The sequence below is a fragment of the Phyllobates terribilis genome, unplaced genomic scaffold, assembly GCF_046119375.1.
Source record: "Phyllobates terribilis strain yellow unplaced genomic scaffold, ASM4611937v1 Scaffold_167__1_contigs__length_4167997, whole genome shotgun sequence".
NCBI lineage: Eukaryota > Metazoa > Chordata > Amphibia > Anura > Dendrobatidae > Phyllobates > Phyllobates terribilis.
Window position 1 is genome coordinate 2,375,569 of NW_027362927.1, and position 24,244 is coordinate 2,399,812.

The 24,244-nt window shown below is 50.0% G+C and overlaps 2 protein-coding genes across 2 annotated transcripts in view; both read right to left on the minus strand.

Moving 5' to 3' along the window:
• The window catches only part of LOC141207923 (oocyte zinc finger protein XlCOF7.1-like), a 456,010-nt gene that overhangs the window by 375,467 nt on the left and 56,299 nt on the right, over nt 1-24,244 (minus strand). The window lies entirely within an intron of this gene.
• Nucleotides 1-24,244, minus strand: part of LOC141207902 (uncharacterized) — a 999,716-nt gene that overhangs the window by 109,974 nt on the left and 865,498 nt on the right. Inside the window, exon 8 of the mRNA XM_073664463.1 lies at nt 18,668-18,682. Coding sequence (XP_073520564.1) covers nt 18,668-18,682 — 15 coding nt within the window. The remainder of the gene's footprint in view (nt 1-18,667; nt 18,683-24,244) is intronic.

The following is a 24,244-nucleotide window of genomic DNA, read 5'->3' on the forward strand; positions in this document are numbered from 1 at the left end:
GTAAATAAATGTATATTACAGCCATCAGCCACGCACAGCTTAGAGATATATCATGGCACAGGTGTAATGTTTTCTGTATAGTTTATCACTATCCTGTTTGAAGTTAGTTGGTTTAAAAAGAAATTGAAAAGTCAGGATAAAGGGAAACTCTGCTGTTATTGTACAGAAATTCACACTTGGCCTCACTACACATTTAATGTTGTCAATCATAAAAGTGACGTTTGGTCAGAAAGACTGGACCTGGTCTTGTAGGGACCATATGAGCACATTCAGCAGCACAGAAGGGAGAGAAGGTAGATTCATCCAATAAGATATCAGGGATCTAGGAAGCCAACAGCATCATTACCCTCCGCTTTCTCTTACAGGCCCATAATAATTTTGATTTTCTCACTTGTCAGCACATTCTACGTACGCTGCCATTTGGCTTTGCACTTTACAGATCTGGGCAGGTAATGACAACGTCATCTAATCCCAGGGGGTAGTTGGATCCTCCAGGTTGTAAGTTCTATAGAAAAGGTCTTTTACAATTACACAAAGTAATGTGAACATTTTCGGATGGAGGAAAATGTTGTGGTCTAGAGGTAAAATGGTGATCACACGATTGTGATACAGCTGGACTACACCACCGATAAAGCAGCCACAGCCGGTGACTGAGAAGAATCTGTGACTTCTCTGCATTTAGTGGTTACTACTCACCTGGGTAGTCATATGTAGGAATCTCCTCTTTACACCACTCATCACCCCTCACATATGTCTCTGTAGTATTAATATGGGTCAGATCTTCACCCTGAAAGAAATATTGTAAAAGTCACAGACAGATGGAGAAGTCACATGTATGATCAGCTCTAATCCGGCCATCTCCACCGTTCTCATTACACAAGTATAAAACATATAATACTGGTGGATAAAACAAGACTGAGCACAAGACCTTCACAGCCGTCTACACATCATAGGGGAGATCTCATGACACCTTCTCTCCATCTACCTGATGATCCTGAGGAACATTAGGGTCTTCTTGTTTACAGTCCTGTGGAAGAAGAGGACGGGGACATCTCTCTGGTGTTGTCCTCTTACTGGATAGATCTGGAGGAAACACATACAGGGACTGAATTCATTCTTTACATACAGATAATTATAGGCTGTGTGGATTTAGTCCTGTCTATTACCTGGTGATGTGAGGGGCTGGGGAACCTCCATCATGACGTCCTTGTACAGATCTTTGTGTCCTTCCAAATACTCCCACTCCTCCATGGAGAAATAGACGGCGACATCCTGAAACCTTATAGGAACCTGACACATACAATGATACCGTTATCCCCCCGATCCCTTCATAGCGTTACTGTATAATGTCCCAGCATTCTCAATAGTGTCACCTCTCCAGTCAGCAGCTCAATCATCTTGTAGGCGAGTTCTAGGATCTTCTGGTCCTTAATGTCCTCATGTATCAGGGGGTGAGGTGGAGGTCCTGTGATCGGGCTCAGGGGTCTTCCCCATCCCTCAGACACAGGGTCCTGACAGCGCTCACTAGAGGTCTTCTTCACTACTGTGTAATCCTGGTTATGGAGAGATACATTAATAAATCTCATTACAGACATTTCCAGAGTCCTCACCTCTCCAGTTCTGTCCATCTGTTATTCCCATAGATAAGAATGATGTAATGTGACGTCATCAGAATCTCTCACCTCTCCAGTAAGCCGGAAGAGGATCTCTAGGGTGAGGTGTAATATCCTCTCCACCATCTTGTCTCTGTCCATATCCATCCTTGATAGGCGATTTAGAAAAATTCTCTTAATATAGAAGATCTTCACTGGGAGGATCCGATATTGTAGAGACCTGAATGAGAAAAAGAGCTGATGTAAAATCATAAAGAATTCTGTGTATTAATACAATTACTGGAGACAATAAGGGAAATATATCAGAAGATAGAATGTGTAGATGTTGTATTCTCTAGTCTTTTATGGACTGGAACATAAGTTGAATTGATGACTTAGACATCTCCTCCATACTTCCAATCGCTAAGTTGGCCACTGCTTCAGTAAGAATCACCCAGAAACCCAAGCAGCAATGGTATTTTTATTATTTTACAACATTCTGCTTTTGTCCCTGACGTACTAATATAATCTATATATTTTAGGCCACAGACAACAAGCAGTTTCTTCCTTGGAGTCTGCAGCTGAATACATTTCTTATAGACTCATCTTCCATAATGCTAATTCTTGTCATATACATTACACGTGACATGAGAAATAACAACTTCATGATGAGGACGACATCTTAATCTTCTAATACGGCTCTAGAAACAAATTTGGCCAGAGTCCGTCACTAATTACATCATCACCCCTAGTCGTCTATATGAATGTTTCCCGTCTTTCCCAGGTTGTAATCTTTTATCACGTTAGATCTCATTTATAAGAGCTTGTTTGTAAGAACACCAAGACAGGAGTTATTTGATGCTAATGTCTCCTTGTACAGTGTTTTTTTTACCTGGATATTATGTTTCTAAAAGCATTTTACTATAGGTTTCCATATATTACATGAAAAACAGTAAAAAAAGAAAACTAAGTGTTAATACATAAAATAAAATTGGGGTTGGCGGGACTGTGACAACATTATACTGTATGTGGGAAGATGGCGGTACTGTGAGAACATTATACAGTATGTGGGAAGATGGTGGTACTGTGGGAACATTATACTGTATGTGGGAACATTATACTGTATGTGGGAAGATGGCGGTACTGTGAGAACATTACACTGTATGTGGGAAGATGGCTGTACTGTGAGAACATTATACTGTATGTGGGAAGATGGCGGTACTGTGGGAACATTATACTGTATGTGGGAAGATGGCGGTACTGTGAGAACATTATACTGTATGTGGGAAGATGGTGGTACTATGAGAGCATTATACTGTATGTGGGAAGATGGCGGTACTGTGGGAACATTATACTGTATGTGGGAAGATGGCGGTACTGTGGGAACATTATACTGTATGTGGGAAGATGGCGGTACTGTGAGAACATTATACGGTGTGGGGAAATAGAGGTACTATGAGAGCATTATATTGAGAGGCTTAATGACCGCAGTCGCTCCTGTGACCGGGCCCAGCCACCACCAGCCCCTGCTGCAGCTGGATGTGTGTTCTCGGACTGACATTCAGCTTAGTGCCACAATATACGCTGCCGACCAATCAGAGCCCAGCAGCTGACATCGGCATGTACGTCATTAGGGGCGCATGGAAGTGACATCATGCTCTCCTGTCGCTTCCAGCTGAAGTCAGCGGCAGCTCCAGAAAAAGACACCGTGCGGCGAGGGAGCGGAGAGAAGGCGAGTATAATGTTTTTTTTTTAAATCAGAGAGTACACGGTGCCCTTGGCCATAATACTACATGTAAGAGGATGGGCTGTGCATTATACTACATGTACGGACTATGGGCTGTGCATTATACTACATGGATGACTGTGGGCTGTGCATTATACTACATGTACGGACTATGGGCTGTGCATTATACTACATGTACGGACTATGGGCTGTGCATTATACTACATGTACGGACTATGGGCTGTGCATTATACTACATGTACGGACTATGGGCTGTGCATTATACTACATGTACGGACTATGGGCTGTGCATTATACTACATGTACGGACTATGGGCTGTGCATTATACTACATGTACGGACTACGGGCTGTGCATTATACTACATGTACGGACTATGGGCTGTGCATTATACTACATGTACGGACTATGGGCTGTGCATTATACTACATGTACGGACTATGGGCTGTGCATTATACTACATGTACGGACTATGGGCTGTGCATTATACTACATGTACGGACTACGGGCTGTGCATTATACTACATGTACGGACTATGGGCTGTGCATTATACTACATGTACGGACTACGGGCTGTGCATTATACTACATGTACGGACTATGGGCTGTGCATTATACTACATGTACGGACTATGGGCTGTGCATTATACTACATGTACGGACTATGGGCTGTGCATTATACTACATGGATGACTATGGGCTGCGCATTATACTACATGTACGGACTACGGGCTGTGCATTATACTACATGTACGGACTACGGGCTGTGCATTATACTACATGTACGGACTACGGGCTGTGCATTATACTACATGTACGGACTACGGGCTGTGCATTATACTACATGTACGGACTATGGGCTGTGCATTATACTACATGTACGGACTATGGGCTGTGCATTATACTACATGTACGGACTACGGGCAGTGCATTATACTACATGTACGGACTATGAGCTGTGCATTGTACTACGTGTACAGACTATGGGCTGTGCATTATACTACATGTACGGACTACGGGCAGTGCATTATACTACATGTACGGACTATGAGCTGTGCATTGTACTACATGTACGGACTATGGGCTGTGCATTATACTACATGTACGGACTATGGGCTGTGCATTATACTACATGTACGGACTATGGGCTGTGCATTATACTACGTGTACGGACTATGGGCTGTGCATTATACTACGTGTACGGACTATGGGCTGTGCATTATACTACGTGTACGGACTATGGGCTGTGCATTATACTACGTGTACGGACTATGGGCTGCGCATTATACTACATGTACGGACTATGGGCTGCGCATTATACTACATGTACGGACTATGGGTTGTGCATTATACTACATGTATGGACTATGCATTATACTACATGTACGGACTATGGGTTGTGCATTATACTACATGTATGGACTATGCATTATACTACATGTATGGACTATGGGCTGCGCATTATACTACATGTACGGACTATGGGCTGCGCATTATACTACATGTACGGACTATGGGTTGTGCATTATACTACATGTATGGACTATGCATTATACTACATGTACGGACTATGGGTTGTGCATTATACTACATGTATGGACTATGCATTATACTACATGTATGGACTATGGGCTGTGCATTATACTACATGTATGGACTATGGGCTGTGTATTATACTACATGTACGGACTATGGGCTGTGCATTATACTACATGTACGGACTATGGGCTGTGCATTATACTACATGTACGGACTATGGGCTGTGCATTATACTACATGGATGACTATGCATTATACTATATGTACGGACTATGGGCTGCGCATTATACTACATGTATGGACTATGGGCTGTGCATTATACTACATGTACGGACTATGGGCTGTGCATTATACTACATGTACGGACTATGGGCTGTGCATTATACTACATGGATGACTATGGGCTGTGCATTATACTACATGGATGACTATGGGCTGCCCATTATACAGTATGGAGGATTTTGGGGAGTGCATTATACTCCTCTTATGGGGCCCCATCACTTCTATGTTCGCCCCTGGTGAGTGTAATAGTTTATTAATTTCTATACACTAAAGAACCGAGGCAGAACAGGGGACATATACCAGGTTGGGGCCAATGATAAGGGACATACATATACACTGGGTACGGAAAGTATTCAGACCCCTTTAAAGTGTTCACTCTTTGTTTCATTGCAGCCATTTCGTAAATTCTAAAAAGTTCATTTTTTTCTCATTAACCCCTTTACAACCCGAGGTGGTTTGCACGTTAATGACCAGGCCAATTTTTACAATTATGTCCACTGTCACTTAATGAGGTAATTACTTTGGAACGCTTCAACGGATCCCCCTGATTCTGAGATTGTTTTTTTTGTGACATATTGTACTTCATGATTGTTGTAAAATTTCTTCCATATCACTTGCGTTTATTTGTGAAAAAAATGGAAATTTGTCGAAAATGTTGAAAATTTTTCAATTTTCAAAATTTGAATTTTTATGCCCTTAAATCAGAGAGCTATATCTCACAAAATAGTTAATAAATAACATTTCCCACATGTCTACTTTACATCTGCACAATTTTGGAACCAAAATTTTTTTTTTTAGGGAGCTATAAGGGTTAAAAGTTGACCAGCGATTTCTCATTTTTCCAACAAAATTTCCAAAACCATTTTTTTAGGGACCACATCACATTTGAAGTCAATTTGAGGGGTCTTTATGACAGAAAATACCCAAAAGTGACACCATTCTAAAAACTGCACCCCTCAAGGTGCTCAAAACCACATTCAAGAAGTTTATTAACCCATCAGGTGCTTCACAGGAATTTTTGGAATGTGGAAGAAAACAATTAACATTTAACTTTTTTCACAAAAATGTTACTTTAGACCCAATTTTTTTTATTTTCGCAAGGGTAACAGTAAAAAATAGACCCCATATGTGGGGAAAAAACACTATTTTGGCTCATGGCAGGAAGGGAAGGAGCGCCATTTGACTTTTTGAATGTAAAATTTGCTTGAATAATTAGCGGACGCCATGTTGCGTTTGGGGAGCCCCTGATGTGCCTAAACAGTGGAAACCCCCACAAGTGACACCATTTTGGAAACTAGACCCCTCAGGGAACTGGTCTAGATGTGTGGTGAGCACCTTGAACCCCCAGGTGCTTCACAGAAGTTTATAACATTGAGCCGTAAAAATAAAATGTTCACATTTTTCCCACAAAAATGTTTTTCAGACCCCAGTTTTGCATTTTCACAAGGGTAACAGGAGAAATTGCACCATCCAACATGTTGTGCAATCTCTCCTGAGTAAACCGATACCCCATATGTGGGGGAAAACCACTGCTTGGGCATATGGCAGGGTTCGGAAGGGAAGGAGCACCTTTGACTTTTTGAATGTAAAATTTGCTTGAATAATTAGCGGATGTGCCCCTGCTGTGCCTAAACAGTGGAAAAACACCACAATTGACACCATTTTGGAAACTAGACCCCTCGGGGAACTTATCTAGATGTGTGGTGAGCACCCTGAACCCCCAAGTGCTTTACAGAAGTTTATAACATGGAGCCGTGAAAATAAAAAAATCAAACTTTTTCCACAACAATGATGTTTTAGCCCCAATTTTTCTATTTTCACAAGGGTAAGAGGTGAAAATGGACCCCAAAAACTGTTGTGCAATTTCTCCTGAGTACGCCAATATGTGGAGAAAATACAGTGTTTGGGAGCACGGCTGAGTTCAGAAGGGAAGGAGCACTGCGTGGTCTTTTGAATGCAAAATTGGCTGGAATTGAGAGTGGACGCCTAAATAGTAGGGTGCCTAAATAGTGGAAACCCCCCACAAGTGACCCCATTTTGGAAACTACACCCCTCAAGGGGTATAGTGAACATTTTGAACCCAGAGGTACAACACAGAATTTGATAACATTAGGTCATCATATTGAATAAGCTGTCATTAGTCTTGAGCGCACGTGCTCGCTACTTGAGTTTGCATCGGGTACTCAGGTATGCACCATGTATCACGCGTGCTCGAGTGACATGTTCAAGTCCCCACCCGCATGTTTCACAGTTATAAGACACCCAAAAAAAAACATGCAGAGATCGTCCGTGCATGACAGGCAATCCCCGCAATGTTTTTTTGGCCGCGAAGCATATGGGGCGGAGACTCGAACATGTCACTCGAGCACCCGCGATACTCAGTGCATACCTGAGCACCCAATGCAAACTCAAGTAGCGAGCACTTGTGCTCAACACTAGTCGCCATATCGTCATCTTTTTTTTTTTACTTTTGAAAAAAAAAACAACCTTAACCCCAACCCTAATACAACCCCAACCCTAACCCTAGAGTTTATTTTTTACGCAGTTCCTCGTGCAGTATAACTGATTAGACGACTTTTTTCTTCGGGTCGGTGCAATTACAGCGATACCAGAATCATATGGGGTTTTTATGATTGACAGCTGTCACACACTAAAAGACGCATTTTTTTTGCATAATCTAGTTTTTGCATCGCCATATTTTGAGAGCTATAATTTTTCCATATTTTGGCCGACAGTCATGTGACGGCTTGTTTTTTGCGGGATGAGTTGATGTTTTTATTGGTGCCATTTTCAGGCACGTGACATTTTTTGATCGCTTTCTATTCCAATTTTTGGGAGGCAGAATAAACAAAAAACAACAATTCAGGAATTGTTTTTTTTTTTTCATTTTTTTATGCCGTTCCGAATGTGGTAAAATTGATAAGGCAGCGTTATTCTTCGGGTCAGTATGTTTACAGCGGTACCACATTTATAGAGTTTTTCTATGTTTTGGCGCTTTTACACAATAAAAGCTATTTTATAGAAATAACATTCTTTTTGCATCGCTTCATTCTGAGAGCTATAACTTTTTTATATTTCGGCTGATGGAGCTGTATGGCAGCTTGTTTTTTAAGGGACAAGATGACGTTTTCAGCGGTACCATTTTTATTTATATTCGTCTTTTTGATCGCGTGTTATTCCATTTTTTGTTTTTGCGGTATGATGATAAAGCATTTTTTTTTTTTGCTTTGTTTTTTATTTATTTTTTCTACCGTGTTCAATAAAGGGGTTAACTAGTGGGACAGTTTTATAGGTCAGGTTGTTCCGGACGCGGCGATACCAAATATGTATACTTTTTTTTTTTTTTTTTTTTTATAATAATAATATTTATTGATGGGTACATTATATTTTTATTTTTGGTGGATTCTTTTTTTGATTTTTTTAAATATTTTTACAATTTTTTTCTTTTTTTACTTTTATACTTTTTCCCCACTCTGGGACTTTCACTTTTTTACTCTGATCGCCTGTATAGCATAGGGATGGAGCACCATCCCTGTGCTATACAGGCTGTCAGCGCTGCAGATGCAGAAGATAATTTGGTCGTGCACTGCGCATGACCAAAGTATCCTCCTGCTGTCTGGTGACCCAGATGTTGTTATGATGACATTGGGTCGTCATGGCAACACCCGGGAAGCCGCGGCAAACAGCGTTGGACGCCGGCAGGAGAGGTGAGTATCGGTGATCACCTCCCTTTGCCCTGGCAATGCTGCGATCGTCTTCAATCGCAGCGTTGCAGGACCGCTCCTAGCACATAGCACCGGGTGTCAGCTGTGACAATCAGCTGACACCCAGGTTGTGCGGGCGAAATCAACAGGGCGTACTAATACGTACCTGGTTCTTAAAGCCTAGGGCGCAGGTGCGTATTAGTACGCCCTGGGCTTTTAAGGGGTTAAAGTACACTCTGCACCCCATGTTGACTGAAAAAAAAAACAGAAATGTAGAAATTGTTGCAAATTTATTAAAAAAGAAAAACTGAAATATTACATGGTCATAAGTATTCAGACCCTTTGCTCAGTATTGAGTAGAATCACCCTTTTGAGCTAGTACAGCCATGAGTCTTCTTGGAAATGATGCAACAAGTTTTTCACACCTGGATTTGGGGATCCTCTGCCATTCTTCCTTGCAGATCCTCTCCAGTTCCGTCAGGTTGGATGGTGAGCGTTGGTGGACAGCCATTTTCAGATCTCTCCAGAGATGCTCAATTGGGTTTAGGTCAGGGCTCTGGCTGGGCCAGTCAAGAATGGTCATAGAGTTGTTCTGAAGCCACTCCTTCGTTATTTTAGCTGTGTGCTTAGGGTCATTGCATGTTGGAAGGTGAACCTTAAGCCAAGTAAGAGGTCCAGAGCACTCTGGAAGAGGTTTTCATCCAGGATGTCTGTACTTGGCCGCATTCATGTTTCCTTCAATTGCAAGCAGTCGGCCTGTCACTGCAGCTGAAAAACACCCCCATAGCATGATGCTGCCACCACCATATTTCACTGCTGGGATTGTATTGAGCAGGTGATGAGCAGTGCCTGGTTTTCTCCACACATACCGCTTAGAATTATCACCAAAAAGTTCTATCTTCATCTCATCAGACCAGAGAATCTTATTTCTCATAGTCTGGGAGTCCTTCATGTGTTTTTGTTCAAACTCTATGCGGGCTTTCATATGTCTTGCACTGAGGAGAGGCTTCCGTCAGGCCACTCTGTCATAAAGGCCCGACTGGTGGAGCGCTGCAGTGATCGTTGACTTTGTGGAAGTTTCTCCCATCTCCCTACTGCATCTCTGGAGCTCAGCCACAGTGATCTTGGGGTTCTTCTTTACCTCTCTCAACAAGGCTCTTCTCCCACGATTGCTCAGTTTGGCTGGACGGCAAGGTCTAGGAAGACTTTTGGTGGTCCCAAACTTATTCTATTTAAGGAATATGGAGGCCACTGTGCTCTTAGGAACCTTGAGTAATGCAGAAATTCTTTTGCAACCTTGGCCAGATCTGTGCCTTGCCACAATTCTGTCTCAGAGCTCCTTGGGCAGTTCCTTTTGAGCTCATGATTCTCATTTTGTCTGACATGCACTGTGAGCTGTCAGGTCTTATATAGACAGGTGTGTGCCTTTCCAAATCAAGTCCTATCAGTTTAATTAAACACAGCTGCACTCCAATGAAGGAGTAGAACCATCTCAAGGGGGATCAGAAGGAAATGGACAGCATGTGACTTAAATATGAGTGTCTGAGCAAAGGGTCTGAATACTTATGATCATGTGATATTTCAGTTTTTATTTTTTAATAAATTTGCAAAAATTTCTACATTTCTTTTTTTCAGTCAAGATGGGGTGCAGAGTGTACTATAATGAGAAAAAAATGAACTTTTTAGAATTTACCAAATGGCTGCAATGAAACAGAGTGAAAAATGTAAAGGGGTCTGAATACTTTCCTTACCCACTGTATGTATCAGGATGGGGGGTGGTCGAAATCTCGCAACGGGTCCCGTCAGACCTTAGTTATACCTCTGATTATACTGTGTGGGGGCATGGCGGTACTATGGGAACATTACACTGTGTGGGGGGCATCATACATCCTGCATAAGGGGCATAATGGGGGCATTACATTGTGTAGGCATCATACATCCTTCATAAGGGGCATAATGGGGGCATTACACTGTGTGGGGTCATCATACATCCTGCATAAGGGGCATAATGTGGGCATTACACTGTGTGGCGGCATCATACATACTGCATAAGGGGCATAATGGGGGCATTACACTGTGTGGGGGCATCATACATCCTGCATAATGGGGGCATTACACTGTGTGGCGGCATCATACATACTGCATAAGGGGCATAATGGGGGCATTTCACTGTGTGGGGGCATCATACATCCTGCATAAGGGGCATAATGGGGGCATTACACTGTGTGGGGGCATCATACATCCTGCATAAGAGGCATAATGGGGGCATTACACTGTGGGGGGCAACATACATCCCGCATAAGGGGCATAATGGGGGCATTACACTGTGTGGGGGCAGCATACATCCTGCATAAGAGGCATAATGGGGGCATTACACTGTGTAGGGGGCATCATACATACTGCATAAGGGGCATAATGGGGGCATTACACTGTGTGGGGGCATCATATATCCTGCATAAGGGGCATAATGGGGGCATTACACTGTGGGCATCATACATACTGCATAAGGGGCATAATGTGGGCATTACACTGTGGGGGGGATCATACATCCTGCATAAGGGGCATAATGGGGGCATTACACTGTGTGGGGGGCATCATACATCCTGCATAAGGGGCATAATGGGGGCATTACACTGTGTGGGGGCATCATACATACTGCATAAGGGGCATAATGGGGGCATTACACTGTGTGGGGGCATCATATATCCTGCATAAGGGGCATAATGGGGGCATTACACTGTGTGGGGGGCATCATACATCCTGCATAAGGGGCATAATGGGGGCATTACACTGTGTGGGGGCATCATACATCCTGCATAAGAGGCATAATGGGGGCATTACACTGTGTGGGGGCATCATACATCCTGCATAAGAGGCATAATGGGGGCATTACACTGTGTGGGGGGCATCATACATACTGCATAAGGGGCATAATGGGGGCATTACACTGTGTGGGGGCATCATACATCCTGCATAAGGGGCATAATGGGGGCATTACACTGCGTGGGGGGCATCATACATACTGCATAAGGGGCATAATGGGGGCATTACACTGTGTGGGGGCATCATACATCCTGTATAAGGGGCATAATGGGGGCATTACACTGTGTGGGGGCATCATACATCCTGCATAAGGGGCATAATGGGAGCATTACACTGTGTGGGGGCATCATACATACTGCATAAGGGGCATTACACTGCGTGGGGGGCATCATACATACTGCATAAGGGGCATAATGGGGGCATTACACTGTGTTGGGGGCATCATACATACTGCATAAGGGGCATAATGGGGGCATTACACTGTGTGGGGGCATCATACATCCTGTATAAGGGGCATAATGGGGGCATTACACTGTGTGGCGGCATCATACATCCTGCATAAGGGGCATAATGGGGGCATTACACTGTGTGGGGGCATCATACATACTGCATAAGGGGCATAATGGGGGCATTACACTGTGGGGGCATCATACATACTGCATAAGGGGCATAATGGGGGCATTACACTGTGGGGCCAGTAAAGGGGTCCTGTACTATGAGAACAATAAGTTTCCTCCCTTCCTGTCTCCATAGTTGGGTCGTATGTATCTATTACAGGAAACAGAACAAAAACCTTATGATTCTTATAAAGGGGCAACACAAGACCCCAAAAGAGTCTCCGTGCTGAAGGGGTTAATGCCCCCTGCGCCCAGTAATGGGGGATCTCCACATACCTCCACCTGCAGAGCCGCCACCACATATATGGCTGCTCTGTGCGCACAGGAGCTGTGATGAGGTCACAGGAGGGGAGGAGTCAGGGGTCACATGATCAGGGGCCTCAGTGGATGCAGGACTCTGCTGTGCTGGTTGTCATGGTGCTGGATGAGCTGAAGTTTATGTGTGGGGTCAGGAGGGGTTTACAGTGTGGATGTAGCAGAGCCGCGCGTGTACGAGGTGTACGGAGCGGAGCCGTGTGTGTACGAGGTGTACGGAGCGGAGCCGCGCGTGTACCAGGTGTACGGAGCGGAGCCGCGCGTGTACCAGGTGTACGGAGCGGAGCCGCGCGTGTACCAGGTGTACGGAGCGGAGCCGCACGTGTACGAGGCGCACGTAGCGGAGCCGCGCGTGTACGAGGCGTACGGGGGCATTACACTGTGTGGGGGCATCATACATCCTGCATAAGAGGCATAATGGGGGCATTACACTGTGTGGGGGGCATCATACATACTGCATAAGGGGCATAATGGGGGTGTGGCACCCCAGGGGTCTGGTTTCCACAGTAACAGCAATGTTATGTCTGAGAGCAGGTGGGAGGTCTCTTGGTCAGGGATCCTATGCATGCCACACCTCCTGCCCAGTCCTGGGAGGGGAAGAACTTCCCCTATATAAACCTAGGGCTGAGGCAGGGTTAGTGTGTAGAGAAGAAGTAGAGACAGAGAAGAGAAGCAGATATAGGAAAAGAACATCAGGAGCTCTGTGGGAGCAGTGCTATAAGGAGTCAGGGGCTGGCAGCTGCAGGGCTCGCCCTGACTGGGAAGCTATCACCGGACCCGGAGTCCGAGGCTGTGGGGACTAACTTCTACCCAGCAGCAGAAACCGACCGGCAGGGGATTTCAGGTCCTCCGGCCAAGAAACCCGAAGGCACGGTCACACGCGTGGGAACAGCACCGCCGTCGTGGAGCGGAAGCTACTAGAAGGCCCCGAGTCACCGGCCATACGGGTGAGCACCACACGGTACACTCAGGGACGTGGGCTACTTATACCCGCCTCTAGCAAGGTAGCCAGAAGAGTACAGTCAGTTTGGGAGGCCTACAACTCCGCCTGGCCAGGGGAGATCCCATCTGCTCAAGGACTGACCAGGCCCCGATCGCTAGCCAGTACTCCGGGAGGGTCTATCTTTATCACCAGTAAAGACCCTGAACTACACCGCATCGTCTCTGAGTGATTCCTGCTACCCCCATCATCCACGTCGGCTGCCCTGAGGCCATACCCCTCCCGTTGGGGGTGATACTATCACGCTGCACAATCCTACCACCGGCCTCAGCGGTCTGCCCTGCAGCGGCAGCTCCTTCGCTGCATTCAACGGGTGGCGTAGTCGTCCAACATCTACCGCTAATACAACGCCACTTAGTCTGACTCCCTGGGCACGGACCGGGTCACCGCCACGAGACTACAACCCTCAACAGATCCGGCTCCGGGTAAGCTCCTGCATGCGCAACGCTGTGCGACACAGGCCCAGGGGTGCGTCAATTTTTGGCGTAGTCGGCAGGATCTCGTGCCCGCAACCACCGGGTACTGCGTGCCTGAAAAAGACTGTTCAAACTTACCAGTTTTGAAGATTCCCGCCATCCGCGAAGTTTTCCCGCCATCCGGCGCCATCTTCTGCCTTCTTCCCGCCATCCGTGGAGTTTTCCCACCGTTGGACGCCATCTTGAAGACGCCGCGCGGGAAGAAGAGGGGCGTGGACTCCAAAAGCGCGCGAGAACTGAAGCCCCGCCTCACGTCCGGACGTTGCGTAAGGTCCTGGAAGGAGCCCAGCAGACGCCGACGTCACAGGAGCGCGACGGAAGGTCCTCAACCCTGACGATCCACTGCGGAGCCGCGGCCTACGGAAGAGGATCATCGCAAGGTAGGCCACGGTCCACTAGGGGGGAGGAAGATGTCGGATACGGAGGAGAGCTTCACTGCCTCAACCCCCGCCAGCGCCACCGCTGCTGCAGTCATGCCTTTCACCATGCCCTATATCCCGGGAACGGCCTGGCTACCCCAGTACTCAGGGGAGTCACATACCCTGCATGACTTTAGAGAAAAGCTGGATAGCCTCTTCCAGGTGTATCCCCTCACAGAAGAGCAAAAAGTGAGCATCCTGGTGGCCCAATTAACCGGGGCAGCCCAAAGGGAGGTAAAGTCCTGGCCACCTGGGGGGAGGACTGTTGCAGGGATACTAACCCGGCTGAGGGACACCTTTGATACCCGCACCTCAGCCGAGATCAAGCTTAGATTCTACGGGTGCAAGCAGCGAGCACACGAGAGTATAAGGGACTATGCCCTGAACCTACAAGAGGCCCTGAGAGCCATTAAGCAGACCGACCCTGACGGCGTGGGAGACGAGGACAGGCTGTTGACTGAACAATTTATAGAGGGTTTATATTGCAATGCCCACCGAACCCAGTTGCGGGCAATGGCCTTACAGGACCCTCATCTGGGATTTGCACAGTTCAAGGACAGAGCCATCCGAGTGCTCCGAGAACTGGCACCAGGTGGCGTTGTGACCCACAGACGCCCCACTACCACTTACCACCAGGAGGCGGCACCCTTGTCGGCAGGGCCTGTGGGAGCTGATGCGCAGGCTTTGAACAATGACCCGGCTCCAGACCTGCACCATCAGGTCCAAGAGCTAGCTAAAAGCGTTGCCGCGCTAACCCGAACTGTGCAGTCTTTACAGGTTTCCACTCCAGGGAAGATCCAGCTGGCATCCGGACCGGAGGACATCCCGTGGCGTCGACCAAGGAGGACCCCACCGGCCAGAGGAAGACCCAGCGACCGATACAACGAGGACGGACGACCCATCTGCCGCCGCTGCAATCAACCCGGACATATGGCAAGGTACTGTCCTTTAAACTGGCACAACCTGGGGTAGAGGGCCAAACCCCAGGAAAAAGATCATCAGGCCCATCGAACTGGCGCGACAAATATGTGGGAGGACGTCCAGTCTTGCCTGTGGTACTGGATGGCATCCCCATGAGTGCCCTACTGGACACCGGGTCACAGGTTACCACTATCCCGTACGTGCTCTTCAAGCAGTACTGGAATGACTCGGATATCACCCGCTACCCTGACGACGACTTGAGTATCATCGCCAGCAATGGTCAGCCCGTGCCACAGATTGGATTTAAAGAGGTGACCATTAAAATCGGTAGAGTCAAATTGGCGGCACAGGGACTGATCATTGTAGACATTGACAAGCACGAGAGTCACCCAAAGATAACTCTAGGAACTAATGTAATTGAAAATTGTCTTGCAGAGGTGATTTTCCTTTTACAGCAGGTTGCCAAGAACGCCAGCTCCGGCCAGCAGCGAGTGCTCCAGAAGGAGATCCGGGCACTGATGCGACGGCAACAGATAGAACTCTCCGGTGGTGAGATTGGTAGCGTAAGAATGTGTGACCCTTTTCCTATTGCCATGCCCCCAAAAAGTGAAATGATGATTTGGTGCCGGGCAGCTATTGGTCTGAGAGGTAGAGATTACCAGGCAATGGTAGAACCAGTTTACTCAGACAGTAGGCCCACCATTTTGACAGCACGGGGGGTGGTCAATGTACGCCATGGGAGGGTGCCCGTTCGCATAATAAATATCGGGAAGAGGGAAGTGTACCTGCCCCGGTATGCCACGCTAGCCAAATTGTATACCATCAATCAAAATTCCATACAGTCCGTAGAACCCTTGCCTCCATCTTCCCCGGAGGAAGGTAACGGCTCTAAGGAAACAATGGAGGACTGGTGTCAGCAACTACATTTGGGTACTGACTCCACTCCCTCACACCAGAGACAGGGAGTCTATCGGGTGGTTCAAGAGTACGAGAGAGTGTTTAGTAAACACCCGTTAGACTTCGGGCGAGTCAAGGGGGTAGAACACCACATCCCCACGGGAGACCATCTTCCCATAAAAGAGAGGTATCGACCCGTACCCCCTGCACACTACCAACACGCCAAGGGGATGCTTAGGGACATGAAGGAGGCTGGGGTGATCAGGGATAGCTGTAGCCCCTGGGCAGCTCCACTAGTCTTAGTCAAAAAGAAAGACAACACCATGAGGATGTGTGTAGATTACCGGAAAATCAACCGTATCACACACAAGGATGCGTACCCCTTACCAAGGATAGAGGAGTCTTTGGCTGCTTTAAGATCTGCTAACTTCTTCTCTACCTTGGATCTCACTAGCGGGTACTGGCAGGTTCCTGTAGCAGAGGCGGACCGGGAGAAGACCGCATTCACCACCCCGATGGGACTTAGCGAGTTTACCTGCATGCCGTTCGGACTCTGTAACGCACCAGGAACCTTTCAACGATTAATGGAGTGCTGTCTGGGCCACAAAAACTTCGAGACGGTCCTGTTGTACCTGGACGATGTCATCGTATATTCCAAGACTTATGAGGAGCACCTGAAACACCTGGCGGAAGTGTTCGAAGCTCTGGCAAACTACGGCCTAAAGGTAAAACCCTCCAAGTGTCACCTCCTAAAACCAAAGGTGCAGTACCTGGGACACGTGGTGAGCGCTGACGGAGTGGCTCCCGACCCTGATAAGATCACCGCAATTAAGGAATGGCCAAGTCCCTCCAGTGTAAAGGAAGTGCGGCAGTTCCTCGGGTTGGTAGGCTATTACCGCAGATTCATCCCCGGTTTCACCAAAAAGGCAGCTCCTATGCAGGACCTCCTGATAGGCCAGTCCCGGAAGGCCAAGAACCAGAAGCCGCCCTTCAAATGGGAGAAGTTAGAAGAAGAGTCCTTCCGCCAGCTGAAGATGGCCCTCACGGGGGATGAAATCCTGGCGTACCCTGATTACAGCCAGCCCTTTATCCTCTACACCGACGCAAGTAACATCAGGCTAGGAGCCGTACTGTCCCAGATCCAGCAGGGGAAAGAACGAGTAATCGCTTACGCCAGTCGAAAACTGCGACCCACCGAAAGAAACCCTGAGAATTACAGCTCATTTAAGCTAGAGTTCCTGGCAGTGGTGTGGGCAGTCACCGAACGCTTTAAGCACTACCTCGCTTCTTCCCGGTTCACCGTGTACACGGATAACAACCCGTTGACACACCTGGACACGGCAAGACTCGGTGCCCTAGAGCAGAGATGGATGGCCCGTCTGTCCAACTACGAGTTCACAATCAAATACCGGGCAGGACGCTCCAATACCAACGCGGACGCCCTGTCCAGGATGCCAAACCTACCGGACGTAGGAGAAGATCCAGAGGGACTGGAAGAAGTCGAACTCCCCGCGTTCCACCGTCCTGGGACTATCCAGTATTCCCATCGGGTAAGGAGTAAGCAAGCCGCTACGTTTAACCCCTTGCCTCACTACAACTGGGAGGAAACGCAAGACAGTGACCCTGCCGTCCGACTGGTGAAGGAGATGCTGACTCGGCCAGAGGCTCGCCTTGACCCAGACGCTCCGGAGGAAGCCAAACAACTGTGGGCTGAGAAGAGTCGACTGTTCCTTTACAAGGGGAAGTTGTGCCGCAGAATGGTTAACTCCCGGACGCATGAACTAATCTGGCAAGTAGTGGTGCCACGAAGAGACGCAGCCATGGTGATGGAGGCATACCACGACGGGGCTGGACACTTCGGATGGAAGAAGCTGGAGTTCCTGCTGCGCGGGCGGTTCCACTGGGTAGGCATGAGGGGAACCATCGAGAGGTGGTGCAGAGACTGTGGCCCGTGCAACCTAAGAAGGAAGGACCGTGCCAGCCAGAAGACCCCCCTTCAGTCCATCGTCACCAAGCAGCCGTTGGAACTGGTAGCCTTGGATCATGTAAAACTGACCCCAAGCAGAAGTGGCTACGTCTTCGCGTTAACCATTGTGGATCATTACTCCCGGTTCTTGGTTGTCGTCCCCGTTAAGGACTTAACAGCTCAAACAGCAGCTAGAGCCTTCCAGCAGCACTTCTGCCGTCCACATGGGTACCCGGACCAAGTGCTGACGGACCAGGGACCTGCCTTTGAAGCGGAGGTCTTCCAGGAATTCTGCAATCTGTATGGCTGCCGGAAGATAAGGACGACACCCTATCATCCGCAAACTAATGGACTTTGTGAGAAAATGAACCAGGTGGTAATGGATCTTCTGAAAACGTTGCCCCTGGAAGAACGCAGTCTGTGGCCTGAGAAGCTGCCCGACCTGGTGGACCTATACAACTACATCCCTGTAGGTTCCACCAACTGTACCCCGGCTTACCTAATGAGGGCAAGGCCTGGTAAGCTACCTGTTGACCTGGAGATGGGAGTCCTGACACCCGAGGACACTTCACCGGAAGCAGACTGGGACACAGAGAGGCAGCAGCAGTACCGGAAAGTACAGGAGAGCGTGGAGCGAAGTCTCTGTCTCGCTAGGGAAAGACAAGAGAAAACTTACAACCAGTATGCTCCCGCTGTTCCCCTGGTACCCGGAGAGCAGGTCTTGAAGAGGAAAAGACGGCTCCACAAGTTGGACGACCAGTGGGAGAAGGACCCGTACACCGTACTGCCCTCAAGCCACGACAACCCAAAGGTCTGTACCATCAGTAAAGACGGAGGGGAAACCACAGCCATTGTATCCCGGGATCACCTGAAGAAGTGTCCCGAACAGCTACGGAACCCAGAAGGAGAGCAAGAAGACCCTCGACCCGTAGAGGAAAGGGAAGATATGGTTAGTACTGTGCTCGGAGACTTCCCTCGGTCCTGGACTCAAGTCAATGGTGCAGTTGTGGTACCCGTCCTCACGTTCCTCCAACCAGCATCCCAAGTGCCTACGGAGCAACAGGTAGAGCTGGAAGAGCAGCCGGTCCAGGAGGCAGCAGACTCCACACAAGCAGAACAGGAGGATCAACCCTCTGCTCATAGTGAGCCTGCCGTACCCCTAGTGAGCCAAAGAGCCCGTAGACAGCTGCCCAGTTTACCCTTGACAGCTCCTACACCCTGTAGTTCAGGGCCAGATAGTCAGCTCTGTAGGTCCACTAGGGCCACTAGAGGCCAGTTACCCGCACGTTGGAGGATTTGAAGTGTTTAAATTGTTTTATTTGTGGTCACCTGTCTGTTACTTGTAAATAATTATGTGTTTCTAGTTATTTTTAGGAGTCCTTGGTGGATTTACCGGGAATCCTTGTACAATTGGTTGGAGCGTAACCTAGGAATGGACTAAAGACTGTTAAGGACTCGGGGCAGGACAGACCCCTACCTGGTTACGTCTCCCTGTTTTGGTGAAATGGACACCTTGCTTTTCTTCAAAACTGCACCCGGCTGCGGACACGCCGTAACCATCTTTATGTGTTTTTCTTATTGTATTATTATTGTTTATACCTTGTTATGTTTTTCTAAAAATATGTTTAGTCCCGGAGTACTAAATTTCACTAGGGGGGAATGTGGCACCCCAGGGGTCTGGTTTCCACAGTAACAGCAATGTTATGTCTGAGAGCAGGTGGGAGGTCTCTTGGTCAGGGATCCTATGCATGCCACACCTCCTGCCCAGTCCTGGGAGGGGAAGAACTTCCCCTATATAAACCTAGGGCTGAGGCAGGGTTAGTGTGTAGAGAAGAAGTAGAGATAGAGAAGAGAAGCAGATATAGGAAAAGAACATCAGGAGCTCTGTGGGAGCAGTGCTATAAGGAGTCAGGGGCTGTCAGCTGCAGGGCTCGCCCTGACTGGGAAGCTATCACCGGACCCGGAGTCCGAGGCTGTGGGGACTAACTTCTACCCAGCAGCAGAAACCGACCGGCAGGGGATTTCAGGTCCTCCGGCCAAGAAACCCGAAGGCACGGTCACACGCGTGGGACCAGCACCGCCGTCGTGGAGCGGAAGCTACTAGAAGGCCCCGAGTCACCGGCCATACGGGTGAGCACCACACGGTACACTCAGGGACGTGGGCTACTTATACCCGCCTCTAGCAAGGTAGCCAGAAGAGTACAGTCAGTTTGGGAGGCCTACAACTCCGCCTGGCCAGGGGAGATCCCATCTGCTCAAGGACTGACCAGGCCCCGATCGCTAGCCAGTACTCCGGGAGGGTCTATCTTTATCACCAGTAAAGACCCTGAACTACACCGCATCGTCTCTGAGTGATTCCTGCTACCCCCATCATCCACGTCGGCTGCCCTGAGGCCATACCCCTCCCGTTGGGGGTGATACTATCACGCTGCACAATCCTACCACCGGCCTCAGCGGTCTGCCCTGCAGCGGCAGCTCCTTCGCTGCATTCAACGGGTGGCGTAGTCGTCCAACATCTACCGCTAATACAACGCCACTTAGTCTGACTCCCTGGGCACGGACCGGGTCACCGCCACGAGACTACAACCCTCAACAGATCCGGCTCCGGGTAAGCTCCTGCATGCGCAACGCTGTGCGACACAGGCCCAGGGGTGCGTCAGGGGCATTACACTGTGTGGGGGTATCATACATCCTGCATAATGGGGGCATTACACTGCGTGGGGGGCATCATACATCCTGTATAAGGGGCATAATGGGGGCATTACACTGTGGGGCATCATACATACTGCATAAGGGGCATAATGGGGGCATTACACTGTGTGGGGGCATCATACATCCTGTATATGGGGCATAATGGGGGCATTACACTGTGTGGGGGCATCATACATCCTGTATAAGGGGTATAATGGGGGCATTACACTGTGGGGGGCATCATACATACTGCATAAGGGGCATAATGGTGGCATTACACTGTGTGGGGGCATCATACATACTGCATAAGGGGCATAATGGGGGCATTACACTGTAGGGGCATCATACATCCGGCATAAGGGGCATAATGGGGGCATTACACTGTGTGGGGCATCATACATACTGCATAAGGGGCATAATGGGGGCATTACACTGTGGGGGCATCATACATACTGCATAAGGGGCATAATGGGGGCATTACACTGTGGGGCCAGTAAAGGGGTCCTGTACTATGAGAACAATAAGTTTCCTCCCTTCCTGTCTCCATAGTTGGGTCGTATGTATCTATTACAGGAAACAGAACAAAAACCTTATGATTCTTATAAAGGGGCAACACAAGACCCCAAAAGAGTCTCCGTGCTGAAGGGGTTAATGCCCCCTGCGCCCAGTAATGGGGTCTCCACATACCTCGACATGCAGAGCCGCCACCACATATATGGCTGCTCTGTGCGCACAGGAGCTGTGATGAGGTCACAGGAGGGGAGGAGTCAGGGGTCACATGATCAGGGGCCTCAGTGGATGCAGGACTCTGCTGTGCTGGTTGTCATGGTGCTGGATGAGCTGAAGTTTATGTGTGGGGTCAGGAGGGGTTTACAGTGTGGATGTAGCAGAGCCGCGCGTGTACGAGGTGTACGGAGCGGAGCCGCGTGTGTACGAGGTGTACGGAGCAGAGCCGCGTGTGTACGAGGTGTACGGAGCGGAGCCGCGTGTGTACGAGGTGTACGGAGCGGAGCCGCATGTGTACGAGGTGTACGGAGCAGAGCCGTGTGTGTACGAGGTGTACGGAGCAGAGCCGTGTGTGTACGAGGTGTACGGAGCGGAGCCGCGTGTGTACGAGGTGTACGGAGCAGAGCCGCGTGTGTACGAGGTGTACGGAGCGGAGCCGCGTGTGTACGAGGTGTACGGAGCGGAGCCGCGTGTGTACGAGGTGTACGGAGCGGAGCCGCGTGTGTACGAGGTGTACGGAGAGGAGCCGCGTGTGTAAGAGTTGTACAGAGCGGAGCCGCGTGTGTAAGAGTTGTACAGAGCGGAGCCGCGCGTGCACGAGGTGTACGGAGCGGAGCCGCGTGTGTACGAGGTGTACGGAGCAGAGCCGCGGGTGTACGAGGTGTACGGAGCAGAGCCGCGTGTACGAGGTGTACGGAGCAGAGCCGTGTGTGTACGAGGTGTACGGAGCGGAGCCGCGTGTGTACGAGGTGTACGGAGCAGAGCCGTGTGTGTACGAGGTGTACGGAGCGGAGCCGTGTGTGTACGAGGTGTACGGAGCGGAGCCGCGTGTGTACGGAGCAGAGCCGTGTGTGTACGAGGTGTACGGAGCAGAGCCGCGCGTGTACGAGGTGTACGGAGCAGAGCCGCGCGTTTACGAGGTGTACGGAGCAGAGCCGCGCGTGTATGAGGTGTACGGAGCAGAGCCGCGCGTGTACGAGGTGTACGGAGCAGAGCCGCGCGTGTACGAGGTGTACGGAGCAGAGCCGCGCGTGTACGAGGTGTACGGAGCAGAGCCGCGTGTGTACGAGGTGTACGGAGCAGAGCCGCGTGTGTACGGAGCAGAGCCGTGTGTGTACGAGGTGTACGGAGCAGAGCCGCGTGTGTACGAGGTGTACGGAGCAGAGCCGCGCGTGTACGAGGTGTACGGAGCAGAGCCGCGTGTGTACGAGGTGTACGGAGCGGAGCCGCGTGTGTACTAGGTGTACGGAGCGGAGCCGCGTGTGTCCGAGGTGTACGGAGCAGAGCCGTGTGTGTACGAGGCGTACGGAGCGGAGCCGCGTGTGTGCGAGGCGTACGGAGCAGAGCCGCGTGTGTACGAAGCGTACGGAGCGGAGCCGCGTGTGTACGAAGCGTACGGAGCGGAGCCGCGTGTGTACGAAGCGTACGGAGCGGAGCCGCGTGTGTACGAGGCTTACGGAGCAGAGCCGCGTGTGTACGAGGCGTGCGGAGCGGAGCCGTGTGTGTACGAGGCGTACGGAGCAGAGCCGTGTGTGTACGAGGTGTACGGAGCAGAGCCGCGCGTGTACGAGGTGTACGGAGCAGAGCCGCGCGTTTACGAGGTGTACGGAGCAGAGCCGCGCGTGTACGAGGTGTACGGAGCAGAGCCGCGCGTGTACGAGGTGTTCGGAGCAGAGCCGCGCGTGTACGAGGTGTACGGAGCAGAGCCGCGTGTGTACGAGGTGTACGGAGCAGAGCCGCGTGTGTACGGAGCAGAGCCGTGTGTGTACGAGGTGTACGGAGCAGAGCCGCGTGTGTACGAGGTGTACGGAGCAGAGCCGCGCGTGCACGAGGTGTACGGAGCAGAGCCGCGTGTGTACGAGGTGTACGGAGCGGAGCCGCGTGTGTACTAGGTGTACGGAGCGGAGCCGCGTGTGTCCGAGGTGTACGGAGCAGAGCCGTGTGTGTACGAGGCGTACGGAGCGGAGCCGCGTGTGTGCGAGGCGTACGGAGCAGAGCCGCGTGTGTACGAAGCGTACGGAGCGGAGCCGCGTGTGTACGAGCAGAGCCGCGTGTGTACGAGGCGTACGGAGCAGAGCCGCGTGTGTACGAGGCGTACGGAGCAGAGCCGCGTGTGTACGAGGCGTACGGAGCAGAGCCGCGTGTGTACGAGGCGTACGGAGCAGAGCCGCGTGTGTACGAGGCGTACGGAGCAGAGCCGCGCGTGTACGAGGCGTACGGAGTAAAGCCGCGCGTGTGCGAGGCGTACGGAGCGGAGCCGCGCGTGTGCGAGGCGTACGGAGCGGAGCCGCGCGTGTGCGAGGCGTACGGAGCGGAGCCGCGCGTGTGCGAGGCGTACGGAGCGGAGCCGCGCGTGTGCGAGGCGTACGGAGCGGAGCCGCGCGTGTACGAGGCGTACGGAGCGGAGCCGCGCGTGTACGAGGCGTACGGAGCGGAGCCGCGCGTGTACGAGGCGTACGGAGCGGAGCCGCGCGTGCACGAGGCGTACGGAGCGGAGCCGCGCGTGCACGAGGCGTACGGAGCGGAGCCG